Below are 13,877 nucleotides of genomic sequence, written 5' to 3' on the forward strand. Positions count from 1 at the left end.
ACAATCTGGAGAATTGGATGCGGCTGTTGAAGCCAGCCTAGAAATATCTGCTTTAATAGCCAAGAATGGGAAACCTTTCACAGATGGTGATATGATAAAAAAGTGTCTTATCATCGCAAGTGAGATGTGTCCTGAGAAGACAGTGTTTTCAAACAATCAGTCTTAACCACATGACGATACAACAAAGAATCTCGCAAATTGCATCAGACATCACATTAATCACTTGGAGGTCCGGCCCCCAGTCAATAAACTTAATCCTAATTTGGCCCTTCTTCAAAAAAGGTTGTGCATCCCTGACTAAAATAATTATACATTGTTTGAAAATATCTTTAGCTTGACCAAGTAATGTTTTCTTTTGTTTATACACACCAGCATTATTTTCAGGCATTTTGCTAACAAAATTGAAACAAAAGATGAATGAAGTCATTACTATTTTGATTTATTTACTTCATTTTTTTTTAACTGTACAGCATAAAAATCCATTTTGTATCAATTAAAATAATAATTTAATAAAATTAAAATTGTTATAAAAGTATATTTAAATTCAGTGAATCCTGGCATTAGACTGTCAACTATTAGAAATAAAATTTCCTTTTTCCTTGAAGCCTAAGGCTTTTTTTTTTTCTTTTTAGGCTAAAACATGTTTCTTGTATACTATCTAATATCACGTTTGCACCGAGCATTTTGATCTAGATTGTGACCTAGGTCAGTGACTATGCCGTGGTGTGACCTATGTCAACTGTTTCAATCTTGACTGAAACAAGGTTCAATTGCAATCGACTCAAGAGAGTTCTTGAAACTAGATCCAGTCATAAGAGAGATCCCACAATCCCACGCACGTGAGATAATACAAGATGGCTGCAGAACACATGTTGGGCTATCAACAGAGAAATAAAAAAGACAACTGGAGAGATGATGACAGCTGTCTATTGTTAGATATATGGCAAGAAAAAGTATTTATTTCTAACCAAAACTTCCATTTTGTTTGTTGGCGTTCATGACTTACCGCTTAGTTATGTCAGTTTTATCATTGCATGTAATAGCCAGGTTTCTTCTCAAGCGGACTGCCTGTGCGAACAGCTCTACGTTTGTCTGGTGATGGTCACCATCCAGATTGTAGGTAAATTGAGATCGAAGTGAGTCGTGGATTGTGTGCAAACGTAGTATTAATGTCACATTTTTGTTTCAGAAAATAAATAAGACAGACCAGTAAATTAAGTTTCCAAAAATGTCTTAGAAGCAGAAAATTCCTTTAAAATTAGGTTCTACAGTATCTAACTTTGTGTACATTGGGGCCATTTTCAAAATACTTACAAACAGTTTAGCTGAACACCAAGACAGTCTCTCTCATAGTAGATGTATGGTACTACAGAACTAGATAGAAGAGTATTGAAACATGGTTTTGAACTATTGTGGGCAGAGACCAGCTTAATCCAATGACATAACTACGTGGTAAGTCACAAACACCAACAGACAAAACAGAAGTTTTGGTTAGAAATAAATACAGTACATTTTCTTGCCATATATCTAATAATAGACAGATGTCATAGTCTCTCCAAATACAATATCTTTCTTATTTCTGTCGATAGCCCAACATGTGTTCTGCAGCCGTCTTGTATTTTCTCATGCATGTGGAATTGTGGGATCTTTCTTATGACTGGATCTAGTTTCAAGAACTCTCTTGAGTTGATCGTGATTGAACCTCGTTTCAGTTGAGATTGAAACGGTCGAGAAAGGTTGCACCACAGCATAGTCGCCAACCTTGGTCACAATCTAGATCGAAATGCTCGGTGGCGAATGGGGTATAAGGTTTGTATCATGTGGGTAACCTTTGGCATATGTGCCACACATTGCATATCAAGATTTTTTCCAGCTTATAACCTGGGGTTTACCTTAAAAAAAGAAATATCCAACATCTTTGCTGCATTGTATATTTTAACAAATAGAATACCATTTTGTTCAGTACAGCAATACTAAATAAAAATGCAGTAAAGAAACAAATACTATCAACTGTTTAGTAATAATAAGTAATAAGAAAATGAAATAAATAGCTTGTTTCCAAGACATTATCTCTGCTATTTAAGTTTTATCCTGTTCAATTGTTGCATCATTGCCAAGCAGCATGGTATGGAGTGATTTCTTAACCATCATTTTATATATATATTTTCATGTTTCATAAAGAATTTATTGGATTTCTAAAGTATGTATGTGTGTGAATTCTTGGGATCAAAGAAGAGATAATTCATACAAGCTGTTTCCTCATCAAACCTGTACAGTTGCCAAAACATTTGTCTCAAAGTTCTGTTTTCTTTCAGCATAACTTTAGCTTTATAGGTACACCTAGGATAGATTACAAAAGAGCATACTGTTCTCCCCAGACATTTCATCCAGATTATTTTTCTGGCCTCTGTCTTACATACAAACATTTTTGTGAAGTTTATAAGACAGAGGCCAGAAAAATAATCTAGATGAAATGTCTGGGGATAACAGTATGCTCTTTTGTAATCTATCTTAGGTGTACCTAGGAATAGTTTGGATCTTAACACATACATACAAACATTTCTTCTGAAGTTTGTGTGTACAAAAGATATGTAGTAACTGCAAGATCCAAACTGGAACTGGTAATACAAACAGAATAGATGCTCTTGCTTTTCCAGCAGATTGGAATGAATTTTCCAAAGTGTCATTGAAAATGACATTTTGCAATAACCATTCCAGTCTACAAACCACACAAAAAGCATTTGATCCCAGTTTTTAATGTATGTTTACCAGAACACATTCAAAAGTTATATAAATATGAATTTTTTCAAATAGATCAACTGACATTACTACATTAATATATCTAAAATTATTATAACATATTTCTGATAAACTTCATAAGAAATAAACTGTAAACTGGTGAATATCTTAAAAATAAAGTTTGTTTTTAAAAACGTACTTACCATAAATATGTGGAATCCTGACATAATGTATAATTTTTCTTTTGGAATGTAACTTTTTAAATTTCTCGATTGTTTTTCAAAGTTTTACTGATTTCTAAATATTGTTGAATTGATGAAGCATTAAATAAAATAGGCAAGTGTTTTTTAACAAAAAATCATAACATTTTGTTTGTATTTTTTTAAAATTGATATATATTCACATAAACATGTGAAAATTATTTCATTCATTAAAAATTAATAAAAATTCCTAAATAAGTGTGAAGATCACTATTTCCCCCCCACTAAAAATTGTTGTTACTATCTATATATATATATATATGTGTGTGTGTGTGTGTATGTATTTGTGAATTTGTTATTTACGTTATCTGTAATCTTAGTTCAGCCACTTTGTTGTCACTTTAATTAATTAGTTAGCGACTTTATTGTATTTAAACTTTGTGTTTATTTTATATCCTTTTTCTTTTGAACCCACATCTTGAAGATACTGAGATTGTTTATACATGGATCAAAGTGTAAGAGGAAATTTGCCTATTTTTCCAATTCTAGGGACTTTCCTATAGAAATTTCCAATAATATCAACTTAGAATGATTCAGAGAAACAGTTTAGAATAAGAAGTTTATTAATTAACGACAATAAATCTTACAACATGCAAGGAAAAGGATGAGAGGACAATTAAGTAATTAAATAAATTTGTAAAAGAATAAAACTTAAAGAAAGTGGGAAAAAAACACCCCCCCGGCTGATCATGGCGGCGATCGAACATTGTTTCAAGGCACAACAGTAACCAAAAAATTCGAAGAATAATGATGGGATTTGTCAGTGATGACATCCATGGAGTTCACCGCTATCACTATATGAAGTCAGAGAGTTAAAACAGTTTTGCTACTGTAATGACTCAGCTCAAAAGCCAAACCAATACTATAGTAAACCATATGATAACTCTCCTGTGCTGAAAAGCATATGAAAGAGGCACAAATCCAGACACAGACAGAGCTCCTCAGCAGACAACAGTAGAAAGCACCGGCCTCTCCAAACTCTCAAAGAACCATCCCATACAAGGAAGGCGTCAACGGCGTACATCAACAATAGACATAAGTGAACCCATCCCGCCATAATCGCAAGGAAATTTTGACTAGAAGCAAACACCATTTACCGGCTGACATCAGTGAAGGATCGAGCAAAAAAAAAGGAACTAGATTAGGAGACTGACTAGACTTACAAGAGAAGACAGCTCTTTTTCCTTGAGTGTTGTAGTTCGGATACCCCCTGTTAGGCAGCCCCCTCGTTTTATAGATAGAAATAGGCAGCTTTTTTGAATCGGATTTTAAGAATGTTATCCAGAACTTAATTTTTGATAATAAACTCTTGTTATTTGTATTTGATTTTGCATTCATCCTCCTTAGAGGCTCATTCCCGGACTTCGGAGTGACTCTTACCCTCGCGCCTTAACTATCTGGTTATGTCAAAATCAGCAGTGTGTCCGACAAAACACACTTGTTGTCAGGACCCTACCCTAATCTAACGTAAACTAACTTTTGACAGCTCCTGGTACCCATATAAGTGAATGACCATAAAAAAAGAATTCAAATCAGATTAATATACTTAGTTTTTAAAAAAAAACAAGGTGGCTAATTTATTCATATGCTTTTGTAGTATTTTCTTAAGCAGGAAGCATGAGTATTTGTTAATTAAGCATTTGCTAACACTAGCAGCCACTGCTTAAATAAATACTCTTATTAATCCAATAGCATTTTTATGTATAGTATGAAGCAATTGTTTTTGTTCATTCAGTTCATTTGCTTTCTAAATTGCCTACAGGTTAAGTAGCATCTTTTTGGTAGAAACTTTTGTATAAAGCTATATAGGCTGTGTGATATTTTCATTTTGGTTTTAGCAGTTTTCTACTGGGGTAATCATTGCAGGTAATATGTAGAAAATTAGTAATTAAAATTTTAGCTTCATTATAGCATGAAACAATTTGGCTTTTTAACTAACAGCATAACAAAACATAAAAATTAAAATGAATAATAATAGTAATAAATGAAAAACAAATTTAGGTTTATAATTTTTTATAGAAAAAAAATAAATTTACAATAAATAAATTGAAGTATATATTTTTTTCTTCTTAGGTGCGTTACTTGGTTTATCACTTGAAGAAAAAATGGAAGTTGATGGAAGATCGGTTTATGTGGGCAATGTAAGTGTTTGATATTGAAATTTCAAGAACAAATTAAATAATTTTTGCACTTGAAATGATGTTTATTAAAAGTACATGTTAGACTAATGATTACCTGATTACAATCAGATTCTGATCAAGTGCATATATATATATATATATATTATTAATCTTATAGAATTTTTTCTTGTTTTACATGAATATATTTTTATATAAAACATTTAATATTTTTTTGGATTAAAAATGTTAGTTATAATATCTGATCTTGGTATTTAAACCTTTTTATTTAAACTTATTAAATAAATCTAAAATTAATGAAATTTGAAAATTTGTTTCACATTTCATAAAATGAAACTGAAGTTTATATGCACAAGTGAAATGCTTTTTACTGTAACTGTTAAATTAGATAAAAGTTTGTTTAAATACAGTGGAAATCAAATATAATGCTGTTTTGTATATCTGTAGTTATTCTGCAAAATTTGTGTAGAACTCATTTACATATGGATTTCTGAATTTTAATATTTATATATATATCCTTTTTAAATAAAATTATTGTTTTAATCATTGTGGTCAAGAAACTAATTTTATTTTCTTAAATATGAGAACAAAATGAAAAATGTATTCAATAACTAACAATAGGAATTTATTTCAATATTAATCCATTCAGAATTTCTAACAATAGTTAGAGAAAAATATCTTTAATTTGAATAAAAATAAACATGTTTTTTTTAACTTCATGAACTTTATATAATATCTAAAGTAACTATAATTTTCTATTATTATATAACCAAAGAATTCAATTTTTAAAGTCAGTTTGAAATCAAATGTAGGCAAATATTTGTTGTTGCAATTTTTGCAGGTTATGTGCAGTAAATTATATTAAACATAATATAAAACTTTCTAATTTTTAATTGCTTCTCTCACAAATTTTAAATTCATTTGAAATTGCTTTTCTCTTTATAGTATGAGTATTTAGTAGGAGCTTTATAGTATTTATACTATATGATGATCATAATAACAATTATCCAGACTGGTCAAAAATTATCTAAGTTAATGTTTTTTATTATAACTAAACATGATATACAAATCTTACTTAAATATCATTCATATTGGCATTTGAATCCATTATTATTATTAGGCATTACTTATGCTTGCCCCCTTCCTTCAGCCCCAATCATCTTCAGTCTTATCCCAAAATTTGATATTTTGAAAAAGTATCAGAACAGCATATTTTACACTCAACAGATAACTCAATTTTTTTGTCTGGATTGATTAGTACATTGCCCTCAAGATATTTTTATGAAAAAAGTCTCAAAGATTTATAACTAGAAAGTTGCAAGTTGGTGAATTTTTTTTTCCTGTGGTGTTTTCCATGATGTAAAGATCTTTTAAATTGAAGTCAAGTATATTGAGTACATTGTAATATAAATGGCTACAAAAGTTGATTTGAATGGTATTTCAATATGATTTATATATCTTACTCTGTTTGTTTCAAAGCATTATAAACTTGTAGATAGGTTTTTGGCCATCTGTTATATAACTTTTATATAAAGTTGTGTAATGATCAATGTACTGACTTGTACTGTTGTCAAATTTTAAATTGGCACTAGTTACTTTTATGATCAACTGTATTTTTTGTAATTGATATTTAATTCACTTCTTAGATTTGACACTTTTCATTGTTATTGTGTAGCTTTGTTTCAGACTAGAAGTCACAATAAACAAGAATACATTTGTACCTTGTAAATCAGCAAATATCTGCTTAGATTATTGTAATGTAAATAGTATGTTAAGAATTAAGTTTATTTTACTGTCATATAAAATTTACGTAAGTGTATTTTTTAACTTTTAAACAAGATCTACAACAAATAACTGTCATAAGTAAAAGCAAAGAGATGCAATAATTAGAAATTATTGAAGACTTCGTATCATACAAATTAGATAGTAATGATTCTTTTTATATTAAAAGTACTGGTATACAGATTTTTTATTATGCCAATTTTATCAAACATACTGTATCATTTGCAATGATAATTATGTATTATTCCAACTTAAATTTATGCATAATTTTTAATAAGTTGATTTCAATTTTTTAAAGTTGGATTTTGGTGAATGATGATAATAGTTGAGGAATTACATATTTATTTTAATGCAAGAGAAATATATTTTTAAAATTTAAAGTTATTTTGTTACTTATAATTTAATTTGATTGGAATCTATTATTTATTATATAGGCTAATCAGTTAACAAGAAAACTAAATGGTAGATAAATGCAGTTCTGAATACAAAATTAATGTTTGTGGTTTTATTTGATAATTATTTAACATAAATGTTTTTCTGGTAAATAATGCATTCTTTATTTATTATATTCAGCAAAGATTTTATGTATAGGAAAAGAACAAAATTTTTAGAATTTATGTACAAAATTTATGAATTTATCTGTAGTGCTTTGACGTATAAATATGTACTGTACTTTNTAATACAAAAAATAATTCATTAATTGTGTCATCATTTCACACTAAGTTATCTGTTGATTTCAATTAAGAAATATGTATATCTTATAATTTCTTTATTTAATAAACTTGAATTGTACTTCCAGTAATTACTGTTTATAATAATTTGATGTTCATGTTGTTTATTAATAGTTTTGTACTATTTTTGTGTACCCCTGATGATAAGTTTCCTTAAACAGCAAAAAAGATTTGATTTGAATAAAACTAATTGCTTTTAATTATATTTTTTTATGTAATCCATTTCTGTTTAAAATACAAAATTGAAGTGATTCATTTTACTTTCATTTTTCCCGATCAAACTGATAGAAACACACATACTATATATATATATATATATATATATATAGTATGTGTGTTTCTATCAGTTTGATCGGGAAAAATGAAAGTAAAATGAATCACTTCAATTTTGTATTTTAAACAGAAATGGATTACATAAAAAAATATAATTAAAAGCAATTAGTTTTATTCAAATCAAATCTTTTTTGCTGTTTAAGGAAACTTATCATCAGGGGTACACAAAAATAGTACAAAACTATTAATAAACAACATGAACATCAAATTATTATAAACAGTAATTACTGGAAGTACAATTCAAGTTTATTAAATAAAGAAATTATAAGATATACATATTTCTTAATTGAAATCAACAGATAACTTAGTGTGAAATGATGACACAATTAATGAATTATTTTTTGTATTATGTAACCATTTATTTATTTCTCTTTCTGTTTATTCACATTCAAAAATTAGATATGCAATAGAAAATTCTCACTACACCACAAAAAAAAAAAATATTAGCAAATTTTGATTTTTTTATCTTAACTGAATTTTACATAATATTAATTGTAACAAAATTGACAATTTAAATTTTTAAAATACTTTTCATAAATAAAAAATCTGTTGGACTTAAAAATTGACATTTTTCACTTATAAACATTGATATATGAAAATTGTAAATTTGAAAGTATGAATATTGAAGCTAAATAATTTATATTCATATTTTATTCTCTCCATTTATGAACAATGGACAATTTTTATTAAGTGAGGCAGCAGCAGCATGAATAAAACATCATTTTATAGTAAAAGTAAACATTTTTCATTTTTAGCTTTAGAAACTTTCTTCCTAAATTATAAATTAATGTACAATGGAAATAAATGTTGATAATATATATTTTTTTTAATAATAATAGTTTTGTTATATTATGGAAAGAGTATTTTATAAAATAAAATTGCTTTTGAAAAATAATGATATATATTCAAATAGATTTATGAAGAGAGTGCATTAAATTTGCATTTCACTGTAATGAACAATTTTCAATATTTTGTTTCAAATTTGTTGTGTGTCAATACTTTATCATATACACAATTAAGTTTGAAGGCATTTTTTCCCCCTCAAAACTACATATTTAATATGAAAGCATATTGACAGTTTATAGGATTATGCTAATTGTAAAGTTAAAAATTTTTTGAATATTCTGAAGTTATACTCTAATATTCTCTCCTTGTTGAGGTTGATTATGGAGCAACTGCTGAAGAATTGGAACAACATTTTCACGGCTGTGGTTCTATAAATCGTGTGACAATTTTATGTGACAAGTACTCAGGTCATCCTAAAGGGTAAATGTTTACTTTTAAATTTGTTTTCTGGTTAATGAAAAAATTTTTCCTTATTCTGATTATTTAAAATGAAGTGATGATATATTGTTAAAATGAAGATAATTAAAACTTCATGATAAGTAAATGATAGTTGTAAATAGTTTTAAATTAAAAAACTTTATAATGTACTGTACATTTTATAGCGTTTGATATTTTTTTTTATGTTTATAATAATAATTTAAAAATAATATACTTTTTCAAAAATTAACTAGTATTCAAACAGTAGACCAAATTCCTAATAAAAATGGGGGAGGAAATATATATATATACATAATTTTAAAAGTATTATTTAATGCTTAAATTAATATGTAAATATTAAATAATAATAAATAAATGTACAAATAAAATAAATTTGATAAAATATTAAAATTTTCTGCTTTATAATAAGACCATCCTATTCTCATTTTAAAATGTTTCACTGAAAGACTTTATTTAAGAAGCTTTGAAGTGGAAATTGTGAAAAAATTAAAATTGTTTAGTGACTGATCTGAAGTGTAATGTGATCTGAAGTGATATGAGATATATTGGTCTAAGGGTGAAATTTTTCTTGTAAGAGCTTATTCATGTTTCAAAAACAAAAAAAAACATTGGAGATGACCCCCCTCTGATTTGGAAAACTTTATATATATAATTAGTGCTTTTTTGTCATAGAACACGATGGAGTGGCGTTCCACCACTTCCCAAAAAAAGCACTGTATATAATCATAATACAACTGCTATCTCAGTAATTCATAGATCACTCAATGCAACACTCAAGTATTTGTGAGAAAAACAGTTTAAAGTTTTCCATCATCTTTATGTAGTGTGTTGTATTGACAAGATCTTAACAGCAGAATAGTTTAATAAATAAGGTGTTTATATACTACAGTAGAGCATCGTTTATCCGAAATGCCGGTTAACTGAAAGATTTCCAGTCGGCAAATTTAAATTTTCGCTAGTGCTGTGGCGCTGCAATCTTTGGCTATATCTTGGGCTACTGCAAAATACTTTTTTGTTGGTGGGTGTGTTTTAGCTGGCAGCACTGACACTTTTGTGTAGTGTTTTTCTGAGATTGTGTGTGGTGCTGAATCGAACATTTTTGATACTAGAGTAACTTCTAAAGTATAACTTTTCTTGTTTTTATATTTTTCAATATATTTATTTTGTTTGAAAAAAATAAAGAAATAATCTTTAACGATACAATAGCCACGATTATTATTTTAAAAAGTTTATGTTAGGCTTAACATCAACGAAAATTCAGCACGAAGCAACACACAACGGAGAAAAATTTCAACACGGGATAGGTTAATATATTTTTTTGTACATAATTGGTTATCTGAAAAATAAGTTATCCAAACTACCTCAGTCCCCAATTGATTCGGATAAACGACGCTCTACTGTATATGTTGTGAGTTAAAGTCTCTTAAGTTTTTTTCCTAATCTGCAATGAAGTGGATTTTTATGCAACATAATTTTTTTAACAAAGAAAAATCACTATTTTGTAATAACATTTATTGGGTTGTTTGGAAAGTTCATAGCGATTTTTGATATCTGACAGTTGAGACACTGATTGGCATGAAAATGATTAGAATTGTACAAACTAATGAATATTATGATAAATGACCTTGAGATGCGTTCGTAAGGTGGAGGTGATGTAGCAAAACCAACTGTTTGAAAATGGTTTGTTAAATTTAAAGCAGGTAATTTCAGTCTTGAAGATGCTCCCCACTCAGGAAGACCTCTGTAATTGAAGAGGATCAGATCAAAGCATTATTGGATGAAAACCCTCATTGCACAATTCTAGAGATTGCAGACATAGTGAAGTCATCAAACAGTACTATGTTTCAACATTTAAAGCAGCTCTGATATGTGAATTGTTACAACATTTTGGATACCTCACAACTTAGCGGAAAAGAACGTACTGGATTGCATCTCCATTTTATGATTCTCTTGAAAAAAGAAATGAAAATGATCCTTTTATGAAGTGTTTAGTGGCAGGTGATGAAAAGTGGATTGTTTATAACATCAGCTGAAAATAATCATGCAATCGGTAAGAAAAATGAACCACCGTTAAAAACTCCAAAGGCTGGTCTTCGTCCAAAGAACGTCATGCTCACTGTCTGGTGGGATTGGAAAGGAATCCTGTACTACAAGCTGCTTCCACAGAATCAAGCAATTAATTCTGATAAGTATTGTTCTCAATTAGGTAAATTGAACATGGTAATTAAAGAAAAACATCCACAACTGGCCAATAGAAAAGGCATTGTTTTCACAAAGATAATGCCAGACTGCACATGTCTTTATGAATATGCCAAAAATTATTGGAACTAGGCTGGTATGTTTTACCCCACTCCCCACCCCATACTCACCCCATCAGACTACCATTTGTTCTGTTCTCTGTAGAATTTCTTCATGATAAAACTTTGATACTTTGGAAGCTTGCAAAAACCATGTGAATCAGTTTTTCATGGGAAAAACTGGAAAGTTATATTTTTAGTTTAAAACAGTTTCTTTTATTTCTCTTAAAAATTGCTATGAACTTTCCAAACAAACCAATATTTACTATACATTAAAGAAATTTTAAATTGTTTTCCACTTGTCACAGTTTTTATTTTTAAAACATTTTATTATATCTGCAACAGAAGTAGATAAAGTTCCTTTCTTCCCTATTTTTCTATTATTGGTGTAACAACATGAGTAAGTTGAACGTCACATGATATGAACTCATTCAGCTGTTAATTACAATACATAAAAATAGTTCATACTCTGAACTTGTTCATGTTGCTAAACTGATAATCAACAATTGCAAAGGGATCTGTTATTTATAGTCTCACTGCATGTCTATCTGCAAATTACAATGAATAAAATGCTTAAATTGTATAGAAAATAAATGTTATAATTACAAAATACTAATTTTTCTTTGTTTTATATACTGTATATAACAGGGAATCTGTTTCAATGCAGGTTAGAAAAAAATTTTAAAAACATCGGATTTAAATCTGTGACAATAATACATATAAAAATTGTCATGTATGTGAATTTCCTATAACTCTGCAATTTTTGTCAAATCCAGATGAAATTTTGGTTATATTTGTTTTACATTCTGATGGAAAGTATAGGCTACTTATTTTGTGAAAATATTAGCTATAGAATAAAACATTTTATAACTTTTGGATCAGTGGTCACACTTACATTGCATTAACATCAGTGACCACGTGATGTTCATTCTTGACGAGGGAATTTCCCTTAAGTTGTATTTTTAAATATTTTGAAAAATGGTGTATTTTAAACATACTTCATAAAATTTAAACTTTAAAAAAAAAACCTCATTGTGTCACTTCTGTAAAAAAAATTTTTTAAACTTTCCATGGTGACCACTAACAAACCTGTTATTTAGAAAGTGTTATCACTCATCTAAGTAACGTACTGGTACATACAATTTATCTTTGTTTTATCAATGTGTAATTAAGAAATGGCTTTATCAAGGGTGCAAAAACATGATCACAACATGAATCATAAAAACAATATTAAGGTATATATTACTAAAGGGAAGACATCAAGGAAATCTTTTAAAAGACAATAATGTCTGTTTAGTGTATAAAGTAATTTTATAAAGAAGGATTTTAATATTACTTTTAATATAGGGTCTAAATCAGTTTGTGTGTGTAAGTGAATTCTCTATAACTTCTACTTTTTTGTCCACTTCAGCTGAAATTTTTTGTTACAACAGACTACTTAAAAACTACTTATAAACTACTTAATTTGTAAAAATATTAACAACTCTTGAATTTCTTGAAATCTCTACTTTCTCATAAAAAGTATTTTGTCATGCTTGACAGGGAAATTTCTAGTAATACATATCATAGACAAATATCTTATTTTATTCAGGTAATCTGCTGTTAACATTTATCAATACATAAATAAGACAAAAGATTTTAAACTTTTCTCACAAATGCTTGAGAGTTACATTGAATGATTTTACCGTGAATTACTGAGAAAGTACTTGGATATATATTAAAACTCATCTAAATTGAAGGGGGCCATTTCTGGTGATAACATTTATGATCGCAGCTGTATACTTTTGCAAAGCATCAGATTTTATCTATTATTTAGATTTATTAACACTCAATACTTGTGAATTCAACAATGAAAGTAAAAGATTTAAAATATTACCAGTACTTTTTCATTTTTAGAAATGATGGACTTCAAATTGCATATATTTATTGAGAATATTCTGCATTTCAGTTTTTCCTACAGTAACATTAATTGTATTAATTGCAATTAATACAATCTTAGAAACTGTTTTTTTTTATTATTGAAGGTTGAAAATAAAGTGATAAATTTAATTTATTTCTTAATTTATTATATTGTTTATTTTGACAGTTTTATGCTTGAGAGAATTCATAAAGTCATATTCACAAGGTTTCACAAACATATGTAAATAATTCTAATTTAAAAAATTTGATTCCAATAATCTAAATTAAATATAACAGCTTTCTTCTTCCAGCAGAACTTGAAAATACTAAATAAATACAACCTCACCATAAACTGGAACTGTAATATTCACAAATCACACCTAAATTCAAAATTCCCAGGAAATAAAAGTCAAA

The 13,877-nt window shown here is 28.2% G+C and overlaps 1 protein-coding gene across 10 annotated transcripts in view; it reads left to right on the top strand.

Annotated features, from left to right (window-relative positions):
- Positions 1-13,877, top strand: part of LOC111622544 (polyadenylate-binding protein 2-like) — a 43,039-nt gene that overhangs the window by 17,595 nt on the left and 11,567 nt on the right. For all 10 annotated transcript variants that reach the window (XR_002756289.1, XR_002756290.1, XR_002756291.1 and 7 more), the window contains exons 4-5: positions 5,073-5,140; positions 9,143-9,249. Coding sequence is in view for 5 of the 10 variants with exons in the window: in XM_023364949.1 (XP_023220717.1) it covers positions 5,073-5,140; positions 9,143-9,249 (175 nt within the window). In the remaining 5 variants the exon portion in view is untranslated. The remainder of the gene's footprint in view (positions 1-5,072; positions 5,141-9,142; positions 9,250-13,877) is intronic.

Source organism: Centruroides sculpturatus, unplaced genomic scaffold (genome assembly GCF_000671375.1).
Source record: "Centruroides sculpturatus isolate CEXI.00-Female unplaced genomic scaffold, Cexi_2.0 scaffold345, whole genome shotgun sequence".
In the NCBI taxonomy this organism is placed as follows: Eukaryota; Metazoa; Arthropoda; class Arachnida; order Scorpiones; family Buthidae; genus Centruroides; species Centruroides sculpturatus.